Source organism: Rhamphochromis longiceps, linkage group LG7 (genome assembly GCF_057381845.1).
Source record: "Rhamphochromis longiceps isolate RC_006_pf linkage group LG7, R_longiceps_female_GT1.1, whole genome shotgun sequence".
Taxonomy (NCBI): Eukaryota; Metazoa; Chordata; class Actinopteri; order Cichliformes; family Cichlidae; genus Rhamphochromis; species Rhamphochromis longiceps.
The window spans coordinates 34,835,161-34,854,757 of record NC_140563.1 but is presented as its reverse complement, the minus strand read 5'-3'; the positions used below and the strand labels follow the sequence as shown (position 1 = coordinate 34,854,757).

At 38.9% G+C, this 19,597-nt stretch overlaps 2 protein-coding genes across 2 annotated transcripts in view; both read left to right on the top strand.

Moving 5' to 3' along the window:
• Window positions 1-854: 854 nt before the first annotated feature.
• On the top strand, window positions 855-7,929 carry LOC146665737 (annexin A1-like). Its single transcript, XM_085413480.1, has 12 exons — window positions 855-949; window positions 1,404-1,503; window positions 1,634-1,739; window positions 1,950-2,044; window positions 3,219-3,332; window positions 3,769-3,859; window positions 4,049-4,185; window positions 4,954-5,047; window positions 6,018-6,113; window positions 6,417-6,475; window positions 7,500-7,622; window positions 7,740-7,929. The coding sequence occupies exons 2-12, from the start codon at window positions 1,441-1,443 to the stop codon at window positions 7,794-7,796; spliced, it is 1,035 nt and encodes a 344-aa protein (XP_085269606.1). The 5' UTR covers window positions 855-949; window positions 1,404-1,440; the 3' UTR covers window positions 7,797-7,929.
• A 1,170-nt stretch (window positions 7,930-9,099) lies between these two features.
• Window positions 9,100-19,597, top strand: part of slc30a5 (solute carrier family 30 member 5) — a 21,037-nt gene continuing 10,539 nt past the window's right edge. The window contains exons 1-13 of the mRNA XM_085413478.1: window positions 9,100-9,615; window positions 11,024-11,146; window positions 11,458-11,524; window positions 11,696-11,781; window positions 12,785-12,872; window positions 13,272-13,359; window positions 13,477-13,553; window positions 13,730-13,900; window positions 13,985-14,273; window positions 17,572-17,780; window positions 18,802-18,959; window positions 19,051-19,180; window positions 19,377-19,597. The exon at window positions 19,377-19,597 is cut by the window's right edge and continues 59 nt beyond it. Coding sequence (XP_085269604.1) covers window positions 9,545-9,615; window positions 11,024-11,146; window positions 11,458-11,524; window positions 11,696-11,781; window positions 12,785-12,872; window positions 13,272-13,359; window positions 13,477-13,553; window positions 13,730-13,900; window positions 13,985-14,273; window positions 17,572-17,780; window positions 18,802-18,959; window positions 19,051-19,180; window positions 19,377-19,597 — 1,778 coding nt within the window. The 5' untranslated portion in view covers window positions 9,100-9,544. The remainder of the gene's footprint in view (window positions 9,616-11,023; window positions 11,147-11,457; window positions 11,525-11,695; window positions 11,782-12,784; window positions 12,873-13,271; window positions 13,360-13,476; window positions 13,554-13,729; window positions 13,901-13,984; window positions 14,274-17,571; window positions 17,781-18,801; window positions 18,960-19,050; window positions 19,181-19,376) is intronic.

The following is a 19,597-nucleotide window of genomic DNA, read 5'->3' as shown; positions in this document are numbered from 1 at the left end:
TTAATAAGGTTTACAGGGAAACACAGGAGGACACGGAAAAACACCAGCCGCTCACTAACACCTTAACAACAGTTCACCTGCTTTTATATATGTTTCTATATAGTATGTTATTATTCTCATTCCTTACAGCACATTCCCATACTTGCCATTCAATTTTCCCCTACTACTGGCAGCAGAGTTTGTTTGGCTTTTTACTTTGTTACTTTTCTCTAATTGTTACTTTTCTCTAATTTTATAATATCATGTAGGAAAAACAGATTTATTGATATAGAAACTATATCTATAGCAGCAGGGTAACCTTCTGATACCACAGAGAAAAAAAACCCCCACTGAGCTCCACCAAGTGAAAGAAAATTAACCAACAAGAAACAATTAAGAGCAAAGTATATCGTTGTGGTTAGGCCTCCTCTAACAACCATTCGATTAAAATGAATGCAGCAGAACCAAATGCAGTGTTTTTAATATACATGCTTCTCTTTCGAAATCTGTTCCCTACATTACCTGCACTGCAACTCAAGGCGCCAAACTCAAGCAAGAATTAAGGGAGTGCCACAAAGGTATGGTTAAGTAACATTTTCATGTAGACTACACCTGACAGTATTCCTTGATTGGTATCAACAATGTTGAGATTCATTCTGATTTTTTTGGACAATTATACCTTTAACTTGGCTGTGTTAAAGGTATAATTGTCCAAAAAAATCTGTGTGACTGTTTTCAACTAAGTGGTTTGATTAAAGTGTAACACGTACAGAATAGTCTGAATTGAAAAGTTGTCCAACCAGTCCCAGAGGCATATGAATCTTTTGCCTCAAAAGAATTTGAGAGGTATGACATGATTGGCTAAACCTCTGCAGGTGAAAATGCACAGTGATGGGTGGAGACGCCGCAGAGTGAGCTCCACAGTGCAGTAGCTACAAGCTAGAGTGCAGGACGGTCTTCAGCAGCACAGGTGAGGGTTTCTTGCTGGATATGTAAACACTTGAACTCCCATTTTCTTATTGTTACGAGGAATTCAAGGTGAGTCAGGATAAATAAAGGGAAAAAGATAACTTAATGACAAACGTTATAATGAGAAGGACAGTTTAGCCACAGAGTGAGGACGGAAATGACAGCAACAGAGTTCAGGAGTTAGATGGCAATTACAGAAATACTGTAAAAGAAGAACAGATATTTGCCAAGTGGCTAAAAACACACAGTGACTAAAACAGAGTATGTATGTCTGTGGTAGAGCATTGTGGAGAGTGTGATCTCTGTGATGAGTTGCAGTTTTTGTGGCTCCTCCCTGTGACACACCTGCTGCTAACAATCACAGAAGACTAAACAGAATGAGATTAAAAGGAAGTGTCAGGGTGGTTGCAGAGCTAAATTTCATACCTTTACCCTCTACTCTTTTCTCTTTACAGTTTTGTTTCAGTTTTTGAGTCTCTCATCCAAGCAAAAATGCCATTCTTCGATCGTTTGAAGGACATTTTCTCCCGAAACTCCGATGATGACACTGTCAAAGTGAGTCATATTGTGAGGATATTGCACCCAAGTCTGCTTACTTGAGTATTTGAATTTCATATGAATTTTACTGGCTGGCGAATAAACTTTTTAAAGTCCTTTAAAGTCTGTATTTTGGCTGATCTTTTAGGTGAATGATAAGGATAAACCTATTTATTATGGAACGGTCACTCCATATCCAAACTTCAATGCGAGCGATGACACTGCAATTCTTCGGCGTGCCATTGAAAGTAAAGGTGCGTGTGCACTCTCTCGTTTTAATGTATTATACACGTTATGTTTGTTTTAATTTAGACGATATGAAGTTTAAAGCTGAAACACAGGTCGTAAAAAACGAATGTTTATTGCAATTTTGAATTGGGTGTGAGGTAGTTTGCTTCTTTTGGCTTGGATGATTTTATCATTTTGTGGTGCTTACAGTAAAATGTAACTTGTCATCCCAACAGGAGTGAATGAGGATGCGATCATTGCAGTCCTGGTAAAGCGAAGCAACGAGCAGAGGCAAAGGATCAAAGAAGTCTATGAAACGGAAAATGGGAAGGTGAGTAATTAATTTCTGCCATATTCAAATCTGTACAGCATGAGGCTGAGAACAATGGTAGTGTCTGGGAAAATATTACATATAGAAATGCTCAGTGCATCATGGGAATATGTTGACTTCTGGCTCCAAAAATCAAACATGGCGGTCACACCTTACATCTCAGACGCTGTCAGACCAGACATGAAACAACCTTTACCCTGCCAGCTCCCTAATGGTACAGTCACACTAGAGAAAATGGTTGCTGGAGACTTTGGCATGACCAAAATAACTTGACCATGTTCAATAAACTTGCAGTGTTGTTGCCTTTGAAATTGTCGGCAGTAAAAAGGAGTGAGTCTGCAATTAGGTGGATGAATGCAGTCAAGTTGGTAGCTGGTGAAAAACCAAACCTGTTGCTTTCTACACACATTATCTACACACATTCACAGTCCAGCCAGAACCTCATAGATCAGAGACAGAAATTTCTCTACAAATGTTGACGCCATTGCTGCAGGATAAAAGTTTAACTTCAAAATGAGAAAGACACTCAACAACCTTGCTTTTATATAGAAATATATCTGAATCGACTGAGCTGAGGCGACTGTGATTGCAGGAGACAGACTGCCCACCACCAGGCCACTTTCACTTCAAAGTGGTTGTCTAGAGGCTAAAGGGTGTTGAACCCTTGTTATCTGTAACTGAATGCATAACAAGTCAGCAATTACTGAGCAACCATATAACTGAGTCGTAATTGGTCTACAAACGCAGTGTTCACATCACAAAAGATAACCTTCATATATTTAATTTAAACTCAAAAGATGCCTCCAAAAGTTGATTCTGTTGTTTGGGGAAACTGCAGGTTTCCCCAAATCTTATAAACAGTACATTTGCATAATGACTGAAACCAGCCCACTGAAGGAACAATGGGCTGGGAGGTCAGTTCCTTAATCTTAATTAAGCAAATTCTCATGCCCTTAATTGTGTTTATAAGATTTGGGGAAACCTGCAGTCAGCTGAGACTGAAGAAGTCACTTGGATGAGTGACGAAACGTTTCTCCCACAAAACGCTACGTCCAGATGAACAGAATTAACTTTTGGAGATTTACCTTCCTGGATGATGGAGAATGCATCAAAACTCAAAAGATGATTACAGTGGACAGTAGTCCTTCAGAAAGATCATCCTTGTGTGTTGCAGAAGCTGACTGACAATTTGAAAGCAGCCTTGACAGGAAATTTGGAGGACATCTGTCTGGCACTACTCATGACACCAGCTCAGAATGATGCCTACCAACTCATGAAAGCCACAAAGGTAGGATCTGTGGTTTATGTACTAAACCTTTGATTGGGGGAATATTACTTCTTTTGTTTTCATTCATAGAGCAGTTTTATAGTTGTTGTTTTTTGTTGATGTTTTTTTCAGTTACTTGAGACGTTACATGTTTAGATTAAGTTTATCATTTAGGTTGTGTCATTAGTAACTGAATTAAATTGTCATCACAAAATTGCCAGTTGGTTCAGTATTGGCCAAGAACCCTCCCACTAGCACATTTTTGGTTTGTAGGTCTGGGGTTTGAACTTAAGGTAATTTTTGTGCCACAGTTAAAGAAAACTTAAACATAGATTAGAATAAACAAATTTAAAAAACAACAAACTACTTACTTGTAATTCTGTTTGAGGGGCCCTTAAATGTTTCTTCTTACTGTTTATAGATTTTATTATTTCTGTTATTTGATTTATTCCCACAGGGTTTGGGCACAGATGAGGAAGTTCTGACTGAGATTTTGGCAACAAGAACAAACCAAGAGATTCAGGAGATCAAGAAGGCCTTCAAACAAGGTGTTGTCACAGTCATGTGAAATCACATGGTTGTTGTTTGGGCTTAATGCTGAACTAAGATAGAATTTTATACAACATCTTAGATATCTAGTGTCTGTAGCTGCTAGAAAGCTAGACTTATTGTAGTCACATTTGGCCATCATATTGTTGTAAACTGATGTTTATTCTGAAATTCTCCCGATTCCTCAGAGTACAAAAAAGAGCTGGAAGAAGTTATTAAAAGTGAGACCAGTGGCAACTACACCAAGATCCTCCTGGAATTACTAAGTGGAGGTAGAGATGAGAGCACTCGTGTAGACAATGATCTTGTTTCAAAAGACGCAAAGGTAAAATCACATAAACAAAATCTTAAACTATTCTACTTTATGTTGTCAACAAATTATGTGAGAATATATTTTGAGAACTCTAGTTTAACGGTTCCTATCTGTGGCATTTGGCCAAACATAATGTGTGTGAACATAATGTAACATTCATAGAGGGTATAAAAGATGGACCTAGTCATTGATTCAAACGAACATGTTGGTGGACATTAGCACACTTGGTTAGCAAGCTACACCCATAAACTGTGCTTTATCTGCTAAGCAACGAACTAGTAAAACGCTGAAATTTCACCCACTAAAGCTGAAACAAAATCTTCTTGGCTATATAGATCAAAGCAGTTTTTTTGTATCAGACTGTTCAGTGTTGTAATTCTAGGGACTTTAACGTGGGAGTCAATGGCTGCCTTTTAGAGTCAGCCTCATGTGGCCACTAGAGGAACTGCAGTTATTTCCATTTAGGTGCTGGCTTCATTTTTCACAGCTGGAATACTCATTAGTCATAATTATGTGGGTAAAAAAAAAAAAAAACTTCAGCCATTTCCTGATACAGTTAGGCACATGACTTTTGGTTGGGTAGGAAATGCTGCATTTATAGGGGTCTGCATATGCACATCAAGTGAAAATATATAAAGTTTGTTGCATGGTGCAACAATGGCATAGTTGCGAAGAATAAGTCTGACTTTTGGTAAAATACTTGGAATATAAATTATTGAATTATTATAAGGAGTATAAGTCTTTATGATTATCATCCAATTTTTTTGTGTGTGTCTGTAGACGCTGCTGAAGTTATGTGAGCAGGGCAGCGGATTCAATGTGTCCACCTTCATTGACTTGATGACCAAGCGCAGCTATCCTCACCTCCGGAAAGGTGAGTTCTTGAAAAGTGTGAACACTTCTTCTTGGTTGGGTTTGACTCATTAGACACAATGCACTTCTGGAAAAACAGGTGGAACCAAACTCTTGCAGGTAGGAGGCGAAACACACCCAGCAGTCTGAGAACAATACAGTTACAGTCAGTCTGGATTTTACAAGAGTTGTGAAATCTTTTTTAGTTTTTATCTGCATATAGGCTCAAAATACATACAAGCTCAAACATATACATACACTCTCACTATCATTTGGTCAAATGTCTCTGAGCAAGTTGTACTTCAACCAGCTATTTTTGGTAGCCATCAACAAGCTCCTGATATGATTCTGGCTGGATTTTTGACCGTTCTTCTTAACAGAACTGGCAGCATTTATTTAAACTGGTTTCCTGACATGAACCCGGTTTTAGCAAAGTATCATCAGGATTACAGTCAGGGTTTTGGGAAGTCCATTCCAGGAGCTAATCTTGGCCTACTTTATCCATTGCAAAAGCAGTTTTTGAAATGTGATATTTAAAGTGAAGTTGAAGAATTTGGAACTAGTCCTCCGTCTTTCCCCTTCCACTTGTAATGTACATACCATTGGCAGCAAAACAGCCCCAGAGCCTGATGCTACCACCACTATGCTGGACACTTAGTACAGTGTTCTTAGGTTTGAAGGCTCTACTATACTCTTCCATTTGCATAGAGTTGTTTGAACTGATGATCCTGAAATCTGTTGTACAATTGCATAAATTTTCTAATCGAAACTGCTGTTGTGTGAAGTAATGGTGTATTTGTTTTCTCCTTTTTTTAAAAACTTCAGCCTAATGTTTCACTGGTCACTAAAATCTGAATGTTTATGTTTATAAATATTTTAAAACTGCTTTTTCATTTCCTCAGTTGCTAATGAAATATGCTGCATAGCCTTAACAACATATTTGATTTTGGTCTAATAACTCAGAATTACCAGTTTGTCTGTTTACCTGTTAGTATTGGAGGCATTTGGCAAACAGACGGATGTCAAATTACCCACAGTGCTGAAAAAGGAGCTGAAAGGAGACACTGAAAATTGTCTCATCGACCTTGGTAAGTTGATGTTTGTCCTCATCAGTTTATGTAGTTTTAATTGTGTTTTCTGTTCAAGGTGGGGGTGGGGTGAGATCAAAGGTCATGTGAGCGATGAAATCAATCCTCTCGCGAGCAGGAAATGTGCATCACATAGCACGTCTTGTGTACATTAAGATCAGGAGAGATTTAAGATTGATTGAGCAGTATAACGTGAAAACAGATTTACACAGTATGGGCTCTAACACAGCTGTGAGGCAGCGCAGCATCTGGACTCGACTTGAGATCATTTTGTAACTGTTTGTCTCTCTTTGATGTCCATAGCAAAGTATGCCTGGAACACACCAGCTGTCTTTGCCCAGAAGCTTGTTAAGGCTTTGGAGGTGTGTGTATAATTTTTTTTCATGTGTATGTGTTCCTGTCTAGCTATCTTTGTGAGGACCGAAATCTGCATTCTACTATACTTGTGAGAACCAACAGGCACTTATGAGGACACACTCGCCGTTCCTCACAAGTTTGAAGGCCTTTTTGAGGCTCAAAATGTGGTTTTAGTGTCAGGGTTACAATTAGGTTATGGTTAGGTTTAGGGTTAGGGTTAGGCATTCATTTTTAATGGTTAGGGTCTACGGTAAGGGGCTAGGGAAACCATTATGTCAATGAAGGTCCTCACTAAGATACCTGAATATGTGTGTGTGTGTGTGTGTGTGTGTGTGTGTGTGTGTGTGTGTGTGTGTGTGTGTGTGTGTGTGTGTGTGTGTGTGTGTGATTTATGATTTTACATTGATTTATGTATTTTAAAAGGAAGGTTCAAGTCTGTAAGTAATTTCATGTTTTTGGACTAATGTAGTCTGGAAGCTGGATGTTTTAAACTGTTCAAGCAGTTTGAGATTGAGTACTTCTGCAGTATCTACATTGCAAAATGGATTCACTTACTTGTTCACTTACTTCACTTATTTACTTACTTTACTTACTTGTTCCCTCAAAAATTAAGTCCTCTTAAAGACTTAAGCTGGGCCACTTATACTAACTTTATATTAAGTATACAATACTTAACAGCATATCAAATAACAGAGCTCTAGTTTGTTTTAAATTTACTTTATATAACCTTAGTTTAACAAGTTACATTTAGAAAATACCACAATGAACGGCTTAGGCTTTTGCCTCAGAAAGTTGAGGGTGCTTGTACATACTATTTAGTTGTGTTAGAAGAAAGTGAACCTGTGTCCCATATACTACATAGTTACAGGAACACTGCAAGTTGCTGAAGGAGTCCGTACTCTTGGCCACTGAAAAAAGGTTTCTGATCAGCAGCTAACTCTTAAGTAACTGTTTGGATCTTAACCCCAACATAAAGTCTATATAGCATAAAATCAATAACTGAAGCTTTGCTCTGCTCTGCTCTCACAGAAACCAGACACGTGTGAGAAAACCCTCAACAGGATACTGGTGAGTCGCTCTGAGGTCGACCTCAAGAAGATCAAGGAGGTATATTGGAACTGTCAACAAAGATCCCTGAATGATGACATAGAGGTAAAAAACAAAACACAAAAAAACCTTGTTGTTATCATGTTGTCTTTAATGATTAAACACTAAAATGACAGTGTACAGTATCTGGAAATTTCAGCTAATAATATCTTTGTTCCACAGAAAGACACCAAGGAGCACTATCGGAAAGTCCTGCTTAGCTTGTGTGGAGCTTTTTGAAATTCATCTGTTACCATTTTACTCTGGAAACCGAGACCAGCTTATTCCACTAAATACTCACAGCTTTAAATCTGAAGTGCATGACTACTCTGTTCTATTGAGATTAAATTTGAATAAAGAAGTTATTCCAGCACCAAGCATTTCATACCGTATTTCTTCTCTTTCTTTTAATGTCCTTTGAAATATAATGTATGAGGAAGTTGTATAAATATGCATTAAAATGATATTTGGTTATTAGAAATGCAGAAAATAACATGGGAAATCAAATATTTTCTATTTAATCTTCAAAGTCAGCAGTAAGGCTTTTTATATTACATAAACTTGTAGCCTCCAGGTAACTGACAAAACCATCTAGGGTTAAAATAATGTGTTTGAATTGGTTAATGTCATGCGCTTGTATTTGTTTTAGTGCTTTGAAAACACAAATTGCTTACTATCAAAAATTGTATTCCCAACCCAAATAATGTAGTAAGGAAGTCATTGATACATTTTTAGCAAAATTGGAGCTGCCCCAAGTTACAAATGACCCGACTATGAGACTCATATCAAATATAACTAAAGAAGAAGTTGAACAGGCCATTAAAAGATTAAAGAATGGTGAAATTATTCTAATAATACATAATTAGACCAGCAAAGTAGCAAACAACGATCTTTGGAGTAGTCGGGCATTGCCAAAAAAAAACTGTACTTAAGTGCAACTGTCTAAATCTAGGGTACATTTGGGTATTCCCAGATCCGGTCCTTTTTGGACCCCTGATATAGTCATATATGTCATGCATATCTTGTTCTTTTTCCTTCCTTTTTGGTACTCTTCCCATGTATGTGTTTTTGTTGTTGTTGTTGTTTTGCACTGTTGTTTTCGAAAACTTAAAAGTAAAAATTTCAAAACAAGACAAAAACCGAATCTCCAATGCCAATATGTTTGAGGCTTTTGTTTGAAAGGACTTACTTAAAGGAAATTTGGTCTGTTTTGCATGTGGCTAAAAAAAATCGCTCATAACACTGCAGATGCAGGATCCGGGAGACAAAGCATGAACTCAAAAACTCATTGCTGGAAACCCACGGGAGAAACAAAAACATCCAGAGCAGAAGAAAAACAAAGTGCAGAGGAGCACGCGCCATAGGGGGAGGACACGACAAAGGGCGACTTTTTAAAATATATTTTATATGTTTTTCCAGAAAGAAAGAAACAACGAAAATGTTCATAAAACAACTTTCTAAATAAAGTGAAAAACAAACAAACAAATAAAAATGTCTTCTATCCTCATTATCTGCGCAGGCGCAACGCTGACGAGTAATTGCACGTAACGTTTACCGTGTCCGGAAGTGCCGTGGCAACACGGGCAGCTCGGGTGTTTGATTTTCTTTATCCTGTCCATGCGGATTTTCTCGGTTATTACAACCACTTCAGACTCATAACTTTTCAGTATCTTTTTCTGACCACGCGTCCACAAGCTTCGGGGGCCAAGTAAACCGTACACCGAGGACGTGACGCCACTGGAAACTTTGGGGGGGAAAGTGGCTAGCTAGCCGGCTAATACGCTAACAAAGCTACCAGCTGATTGTAGTTTACACGTCAGACACTGACGGGAGGATGAATAGAACGCAGAAGAAGCCAGTTTATATTCTCCGGCGGTGAACAGACCGTAGTTTAAGCTGGCTCTCCCGCCAGCAGCGATGTAAAGGATGCACAAGTAACAGAAGTAACTCTCGGTGGAGTGGAGCTGGTGGGTTTGGGGACCTTGAAAATGGAAGAAAAATACAGCAGTAACGTGCTCTCAGGGGGTCAGCTGGGGATGGTCGAAGTGCCCGATTCCAGGTATGTTCTCCTTCCTTCATCAAAAACTCTCAGTTTAAACTGATGTAACTGTTTTCATGTCAAGAATCATTCAAGTCTCATCCATGCATCGGTAGTCCATACGTTAGCGTTTGTGAAGAATTGATTACTCTGTAAATTGTCCACAGCAGTGGAAAAACCACCATTATTATTTCCCATTGTTTGTTGTGTCCGATATTTGCAACCAGACACCATATGTAAGAACACTATAACAAAAAGCCGTCGATTTGCTTATAAACTAATAGTCATTACATTATTAAGCATTATACCTTTATATTTTACTTTATTTTATATATATATATTTATGCACACACACAAGTATATAGGTATTTGGTATACATATTCAGTAATAGATAGTGTTATATTTGTACATATATTTATTCTTATAAATCTCAGATTTCGATTGTTATATTTTGCTTTGTTCGTATGTTATTGTATTTTCGCACACCTCTGTTGCTTGTGAAGCTTCCACACAAGAATTTCACTCGCATGTGCTGTACCTGCATATGTGATGTGACAATAAAAGCGATTTGATTTATTAATAAATTAGTATTAATTATGCCCTTAGTCTGAGCTGTATGTTGGTATAAAAACCTTCAGGATTGAATCCAGTCTGCTACGTGTTAGTGGGCATCTAAAAATTATCAGGGGTTGTCTAAGAATCGGTTTATCCAGTCTGTTGTGTCAAGGGCTGTGATGCTGAATCCCCAGCAGACCACAGCACAGTACACTCCATTCATCACAACTAACAGAAAATCTTCAAACTCTTCCTTAGGAAATGGAGCCCTATTGTTTCCTTCTTCTATACAGCCTCTGTGTTTGACTTCCAGTTCATGTTGTTGTAGATGTGGACACATGGTTACTTGTTACTCCTCCACCACAGCAACATCCTGTCCCAGGATAGGCACAACATCAGTTGTTCACCATCTGTCTGGTCTTATTCCCATTCAGAAGCCGATCATTCCTCCTCCTAGATCACTCCACAAAAGCATTCGGCTAGCGCTTAGTACTCCTTCTCCTGCCCATGACTAATGAATCCAATCACTGCATAATCTTCAGTTTCTGTAGGTGGCATGACCTGTTGTTATGCTGAAAGTCTGAGGTGCAAAAAAGGAACACACACAGACTCTCTTTAAACCCTCAGTTAAATATTTCTGTCCTGGGAGAAGAGGGAAACCTGATGGAAAATGGTAGAAAACAATAGACTAAACTGGAAATATAACACAGAGGTTTTCTATAAGAACGAACAGTTCGGATTTTGTTTCTTGGGGAAGATTATGCCTGTTACTGTATGAAGTTTGCCCATAGCTAGAATCAGTGTAGATGACAGTTGTTTTTGCTCTTATCACACAGCCTGTACTAATGTGTAGCGTGTTCTTTCCTTGTGCAGGTTAACCAGGTACATTGTTCTACTGGTCATCTCGAAGGTCCTCAAAGCTCTTGGGATCTTTGAGTCATACGATATCCTAAAAGTGGTTCACATAGTTCAGTTCATCTTCATACTGAAATTAGGGTAAGAACTCTTTGTGTTTTTATGTATTATTGTTAGTTGGGGCTGCTCTGTAGTGACAAAAATCTTAATTACAGTTATTCTGGCCAATTTTTGTTGACTTTGCAAACTTCACACACTTGCTCGATAAGAGCGATGAATAGATATTTAATGTCCATCATCTCAGCTGAACGTGTTACCAGCTGCAGTGTGTGTTTGAGGTTTTTCAGGTGGAGTTAAAGACAAAATGCGATTATTCACCAAGACCTTTTGCTCATTTTGCATTTATAGATGGTGAAAACATGCTGATTCTTTTTTTATTGTTTTGATTTTAGGAGTGCAGTGTTTCTGCTTTTTTTCCAAAAACCTTTTTCATCTGGAAAAGTCATCTCAAAAAGACAGGTTTGTCTGCTTTAAAACCTCTAATCGTCCTGTTCTTTTTACTGTTGTTCATTAGCTTGAACAACTTATATATGTCGTGTTTAAGATGATTCAAGTCTAGCTTTGCAAAAAGAAAAAAAAATACCTTATGCATTGTATTAATTTCTGTTGATGAATCTATTTTCTTTGCAGTGGATAAAGTTGTTAAAGCATGCTGTTTTCAGCTGTGTCATATCCCTCCTGGGCTTCTTCGGCCTAACTCTTTGTGGACCTCTTAGGTAAGAAGTAGTTAAGCAGTAGTTAAATAAAACCAAATGCAGCATTAGAGTTGGAGGAAAACAGTTTAAATCCCTCCCTGAGAGTCCCATTGTGTTTCTTTGGACTAAAAATTGTTGTTTGGGGGTCTCTTAAAAGAAAGAAGAAAGTCAGGTTAGCTACAGGTGCACAAGGACACAACCTTCAGGGAATAGTTGATCAATCTAAATCAGTTAGGGTTGTGGATTTTTAACTGGGAACTATCCAACGATACTTCAAAGATCATCTCACAGTCTCCAACCTAAACTGCTGCATATAGTTATGGCAGACATGATTGCTTTGCCTGGCAGAATTTTCACTAGAATAATTTGACACCTGTCTTTATTTCTTTATATTTGCATGTTTCTTCAGTTAACACAGTAGCATCTCATTTCACACACACACTGTATTTGTTCAACATCTGGCAGTATGTTCCTCTGGTTTTGCCGTTTAATAGTAATTGAGAGCTTCTGGGGCTTTACAGCATTACAGCCCGCCAGGTGCGAGTAAAACCCACAAATACATATTTTAAGACCAGAGAAAGTCACATGCACTGTTCCTGCAGTGAGCTACTTTAAAGTGGTATTTTAATGTAGTAGGCAAGTATTTCACTTTACAAACTTATTATATTCAGTATTATATTCAGCTTGTTACATGGCATTTTATTGGCTTTGTACGCTATCCCTATCTCCTACAAGTGTTTATGAGAATATCTGCAGACTAACAATGCAGGAACTCCAGCAACACTTAAAGGTAAATGTGGCTTTCATCAGGGTCATGACCCTGAATGAAGGCCACATGCCGAAACCCGTTGGTCAGTTAATACAGTTGTTCCTCTTTACCTTTGAGTGTTGCTGGAGTTCCTGCGTTGTTTCTTATCCTCTTCTTGCACCTTGGAAGTAGGTGAAGTTGTGCCAGAAATTTTTGTCAATATCTGCAGACTCACAGCTGTATTCAGGTATATTATTAAAATTGTGTCTTTCACAGAACGCTGTTGCTGTTTGAGCACAGTGATGTTGTGATCATTGCTCTTCTTGGGGTTCTCTTCACAAACTCAGGAGGAGGGCCATCAAAGGTAGGAGGCCATAAATTCACATGGCAGAAACTGCTTTTAGTGTCGGTGTGATCGTGGTTATATGACATGAGCGCGTTATCTCTGTAACATGTTTTTGTGTTTCATTTCCTGATGTTTGAAAAGTACAGGTAATGTTTGTATTTATTTGTGCGAAGGAAACAAATCTTCATTATAAATAAAAACTGAAATTATAAACTGAAACATAACTGACCGATTACAAGCCGCTTCTCTCCTCCATATGCAGTTTAAGAACTGGTATTATAGAGCAGGCAAAGAGGCACAAAATTGGAGAATAATAATAGCTAAAACACTCATTATTTTGAAAAAGGTAAATGATTGAACTCTCTGTGTTAAAGGTTTATAATGTGCATTTCTGTTTACTTTGCTGTGACTTTGCAGACTAGAGGTGCTGCTTTCTTCATCATCGCTGTGATCTGCCTGCTCCTCTTTGACAACGATGATCTCATGGCAAAGATGGCCGAGCACCGTATCCTTTGAGCCGACACTTTAGTCTATTGTCAGTGTTTGTTAGTTTATGTGTTTGTGTTGCGTTGTTACACCTCTGTCCTTTACTGCATTTGCCTTGATTCCCCCTCATAACCAGCTGAGGGACACCATGACAGTGCTCTCACTCACTTCCTGTATACTGTGATTTCATTTTTAGGGGTAGCAGATCACAAAGTGAGTAAAGCTTATTCCCTACCTTCTTGTTTTTTCTTTCTAAATATTGGCTTTCCAATAATTCAGTTTATATACAGCAGAAGAAAGGGAGTCTGTGCTCTTTCTGTCTGATTCAGTTCCTTATTGATATATATATATTTATGTTTATGGTAATGTGTACTTGTACTTCCTGTCAGGGTGGTGTTGTGCTGCTGGTGGCATCCCTGTGTCTGAAGGTTGGATTCCACACGGCCTCCAGGAAGTTGTCAGTGGAGATCGGCGGTGCCAAACGTCTCTATGCCCTCGACAACCTGGTTTCTGCCATGGTGCTGCTGCCCTGGGTTATAGTACTTTCTGCGACCACAGAAGTACGTGCACCAGATCACATGATAAAACGTGTTTGTTGTTTAGCTAGCCGTGTTGTAAACGGATGAATCTCATCTTAACCCCAGAGCAAAGTGGAGTCGTGGTCCTCTCTCGTCCTGCCTTTCGGGATGATCATCTTCTCCGTCACGATCCTGGAGTTTTACGTCGAGGCCATCTGCAGCACCAAGATGGAGACGCCGAGGTGCGCCCGTTATGGCGCCTTGGCCCTCTTCTTCAGCGCATTGCTGCTGGCAAACTTCTGGACTCACCCGCTGACTGACCAGCTGCGCTCCATGAGCAAACCAGCGCACCACGGCAGCACAGAGCACGTGCTCTCTGGTGGAGTGCTGGTTAGCGCCATCTTCTTCATTATGTGTGAGTAACAGCTCTGCGATACCTAGTTAACTCATTCACTGCCAGCCATTTTCAAATCAGGTAACTCCCCACTGCCAGGGTTTTTGAGCATTTTTACTCATTTTTGAAGAGCCACAGAAAACTGTGTGTTATGATCATATAAACGCTGAACCTACCAAAATGAAGAACAGACTCTCTTCTTTCATCCAAAAAAAAAAGCTTGTTTCTACCATTTTCCATTCTTTAGTAATCAGCTGTAGAAGAGAGGTGGGTTCCACCAAAAATGCCTGTTTTGACCAAAAAAAGGGAGAAAACGAGCTTTTTGTGAAAAATACATTTCAAGCAGAAAAGTGCCTTTGACACTAATATTTCTTGCTTTGTGACACCTAACATATAAAATAGTTTTTCACTTCTATAAAACAGAAATAACACTGAGAAAGGTTATGTTTTATCAAAACAATTTATTTACAAATATATGAAAAAATAAAATGTACATAGTGAAACATTTATTCACAATGAATAATTCACTTTTGTGTGGTAATCATTATAACACTTTCCGGGATGCAAGGGCACACAACAAGACTTGCACCACATTTTTGTCTCACTGCGCAATCCCTTACGTGCGCAAACCCTGCACCTCCTTGCAGGTCTACTTTTACTGCTGGTGGGCTTCAGTTTTTCAAGTTGGTGCCTGCCTAGGTCACCGTCTAGCCTGCTATCAGGGTCGGTGTTGTAAGGTGCCTTTGGGGTTTTTCTGCCTTTCCAGTCACCTTCCCCTTCAAATCCCACACCTGCCCCCTCCCCTAGAAGGTTGTATTCTAGCCCCTCCCATTGAAAAACGTAATTGACGTCTATAGACGTCAATGGCAGTGAATGAGTTAATTTGTTTTACCTGCCTTTTTAATCATATTTTGCATTTAACAGTTAAAGTTAAATGGGGAGAAAGACTTCAAACACCAAAACAAGAATTAATTAACAATTAAGTGACACTGCCTACAGAAAACAGGCATTTTAGGAAATGCATGATGGGATTTGAAAAAATGGAGTGAACACCTCAGGAAGTGCTACACAAAAATGAAGGCCTATTGTAGAAATTTGTTGCATGGCAACATTTAGTAAAATGTAGCAACATCTGAGAAAACGCAGTCACAAAACCAGAAATGCCACCTCGACATTTAATACAACGCAGCTCCGACTTTTCAGAATCCACTCTTCTTTACATCCTTTAAAACTCAGGCAAGGACTAACCTGAAATTGATATGGAAACAAAACATTACATCTGTCTTACTCGAGGAATTTTTGTTCTGTCTGTTCAAATACAAAAAAACATTGCCCCTGCCTTTCACTTAAAGTGAAAGGGTTTCTGAAACAGCGGGTTTTAATTATTTATTTTTGGTCAAAACCTGGTCTTTAAACTGGGTTTACACCAAAGTTGTTATAGTTAACTAAACCTAAACAAAAGAAGCAAATGTGAAAACATATTTTAATTAACTAAAATAAATGAATAAAATTAACTGACACAATTTTGTGGACTTGGGAGAACTAACTAAAATTTAAAACATAGCCTTAGTGTATTTTTTTTCTTTTGATAAAGATTTTGTTATCAAAACTTCCCGGATGAGGTCTCAATAAAGTCAATAAACAAAATTGTGAGTCAACTGTTTTCAAAAAGTTTTTTTTATTTTTATTGTAATTAGTGCACTGATACATGCCCTTAATACAATAATACTTAAAATAAAGACTAAAACTAACACTGAAATTAATTAAAAACTAGCCAGAAGTAAGCAAACCCATCCTGGACACTAACTAGAACTGAACTGAAAACCGAAAAAATTAATAAAAACTAATTAGAAATGGATAATAATTAGAGATGGACCGATCCGATATTACGTATTGGTATCGGTCCGATACTGACCTAAATTACTGGATCGGATATCGGAGAAAAATAAAAAATGTAATCAGATCCATTAAATATCACAAAAGCAGCTTACAAAACTTGCGACATGGCGTAACTCGGCTCATAACCGTAGCACGTCGGAGCAGTGTGGTCACGTGATAGAGCGGCTGTGGCATGCAAGACCTGTCAGCGGTCTGGTTGAGCATTTGGAGCCTCGCTACTAATCCGGCATTTTATCTCCGAGAAAGTTATCCCAGAGAGAAGTAAAGCAAGTGTGTAAGTTCACCTCTGAATGTTTGTAAAGCATTCCCGCGTTAAGCTTAACAACCGATACCTGGAGCGACTGCCTCTTCTCTCTCCCTCCCTCTGCTGCTGCTACTTCAGTCATGAAACTGCTTAATGATCAGCTGATCGGCTTTTCTGTCGCAAGTCCGTCTCTCTTGTTTGTTTATTGCCCACTTCGTGCCAGAAAGAGGAAACCAGCAGCTGAACAACAGCAGCACGTTTAAGCTTGATAAGCTGTTGTTAGAATTTATTTAGTATTACTTTCTACACCAGGATCCTTTTCTATGCAGCTGACGGCTGCTAACTGTGCAGGGGCGGATCTAGCAAAGTTTAGCCAGGGGGGCCGATGGGGCATGAACAGGGAAAAGGGGCACAAAGACATACTTTTCTTTCTTATTCTCATTTAAAATGTCGAGCTTTTAATCAATAATTATCTGAATCTTACAACCAAAGTTTTAATCTGATGTAAAATGTATAGAAGTCCATTACTGTATATAGTGACTATTAAGTTTAATATACCCTAGTAAGCTATAGTACTTTTTCCTTTGGGAAGGCACCATCTGTGCAGTCTGCAGTTCTGTTGAAGAAAGATGTTGAATCTATTTAATTATTCTTGAAAAATAATTGATTTCTGTGCATTTTTTTTCACACTGCATCAAATTAAAGTTGATTACGTCAATTAAGCATCATGGGGTGGAGCGTGAGGGGTGGTTTCCTTTTTTTTTTTTTTTTTTTTTTTTTTTTTTGCTGGGAGTTTTAGAACCCTATTAGTTGGGTTGCTTACTCTTTAAAATACCAGAATAGGGAGGATTGAGTAGGTTTAACTTTATTAGATTGATCAGTATTGCTGAACCATGAAATATTTTGGGTGCAGTGTATTTTTTGCATACAGGTATAACAGAATAGCTTTTGTTTGTTTTTAAACTTGAGTATGAACTTATACAAAATGCAGCAAGATATTAAAAAAAGCAGTTTTATTGATTAAAAAACACTATATCGGATTCATATCGGTATCGGCAGATATCCAAATTTATGACATCAGTATCGGACATAAAAAAGTGGTATCGTGCCATCTCTAATAATAATAACAAAAACCCTTGTTTACACCTCTCTCCCTGCCCTCCTCTCTCCCTGCAGCGTCCAATATTCTCTCGTCTCCTTCAAAGAAAGGCCAGAAGGGCACCTTGGTGGGTTACTCCCCTGAAGGGACACCTCTCTACAATTTCATGGGTGACGCCCTGCAGCACACATCCCAGTCCCTTCCACGATTCATCAAAGACTCCCTGAAACAGATCCTGGAGGAGTATGACTCCAGACAGATCTTCTACTTCCTGTGTCTCAACCTGGTGTGTAGGAAGTTGCTTCTTTTTGTTCTGATCTTTCACATTTTAGACCGTCTAATTTCAAAGTAAGAGCTCCGTACCCGAACCCCAATAGCAACAGAAAGCAGAACGCCGATTCAAAAACGGATCAGCGTATACAGGAGAAATGAAGGGGAAAAACACACGTCTGAGCTTACAGTCTTTTAACCCTCTCAAGGCAGGCGTTGCAGATTTGCAACAAGTAAAAGCTAACAACCTGATTACCCCACATACATATGTTATGAGGTTTTTTTTACTCAGAAGTACCACTGCAGGTATTCTTTTGTGCATTAGCAACAGAAACTTAATTTGAGCCTGAGAGGGTTAATATCAGCTGTTTAATAGGATCAGATCTACATCTCACTGACATTTGTGCCTGGTAATGAGGTTTCCTGCTAAAATGAATCTTAGTAATAAAGATCATAGCTGCCATTGAGGATAGAAAATATGTCATAAAGGGTTCAATGACCTGAGGAGCAGTCTAACATTATACAGTTGCAGGCTTCTAAAAGCTCATATTTTACATATTTTACATATTTTACAAACCTATTCAAAGAAACACTTATGCCAGCATTAATGAAATTCCACATTTCTTAACCTTTAATGATCCTGATTCTTATACTGTGCTTATATTTTGAATGGATAGTCTTTTAATGAGGGATGGGTGTGTATGCATATTTGATTTGTGCCTGTTTCTTAAAAAAAATAAAACTAAGTATAACAGGTGGAATAAATGAAATGCACAAGTTAATAAGCAAACAATAAAATCTACACCCCAGTGAGAACAACGAATTGCCTCTGACTGAACAGAATGTAAAAAAAAAAAAAAGTAATTTCCAGTTGTCAATTAAATAAAAGAATTAGATAATCACATCTGGAGATCATCTTAAATAATTTAATCTAATACATTAAAGCATTTCAAGCTGTTAAAAGACTCGCCTGCTGTGTTTAGGCTCACACACTCTGCAGGTATTTCGTAAGATTTTGTTGCTCTGCATTGTTTCAGGCTTTCACCTTTGTGGAACTGTTTTATGGCGTTTGGACCAACAGCCTGGGACTCATCTCTGATGGTTTCCACATGCTGTTCGACTGCTCTGCTTTAGTTCTGGGCCTGTTTGCCGCCCTCATGACCCGCTGGAAAGCCACCAGGATCTTCTCCTACGGGTAAAATCCATCAAGAACTCGTGATCGTAAAATTGAAGAACATCACCTCCAGCTGGATTCTTAATAAACTGAGTGTTTTGTGGTTTTACAGGTACGGTCGTGTTGAAATTCTTTCCGGATTCATCAACGGCCTGTTCCTGATGGTCATCGCTTTCTTTGTCTTTGTGGAGTCGGTCACCCGTTTGTTGGATCCTCCCAACATAAACACAGACATGCTGACTGTGAGTAAAAGGATTCCACCACACCATTTGAATATCTTTTTTACCTTTGGTCACTAAAATCACACCTTTTAATATTTCCTGATTGCATCTTGTCAGTTTTGGAGTGATCTTATACAGCTGGATATCACAGCTGGATATCATAGAGACAATATGAAAGCTTTCGTCTGGTTTGAACTCTGTTCATCCTTCTCTGCAGCCCGTGTCTGTTGGAGGCTTACTCGTCAACCTAGTGGGCATCTGCGCTTTCAGTCACGCTCATTCCCATGGCGGCAAAAGCTGCTCGTCACACGAACACGGGCACTCACATCATGGCCACTCCCACAGTGAGCACAGCCACGGAGGCCACGGGCACTCGCACGGAGGCCACGGGCACTCGCACGGAGGCCACGGGCAGTCGCACGGAGGCCACGGCCATGG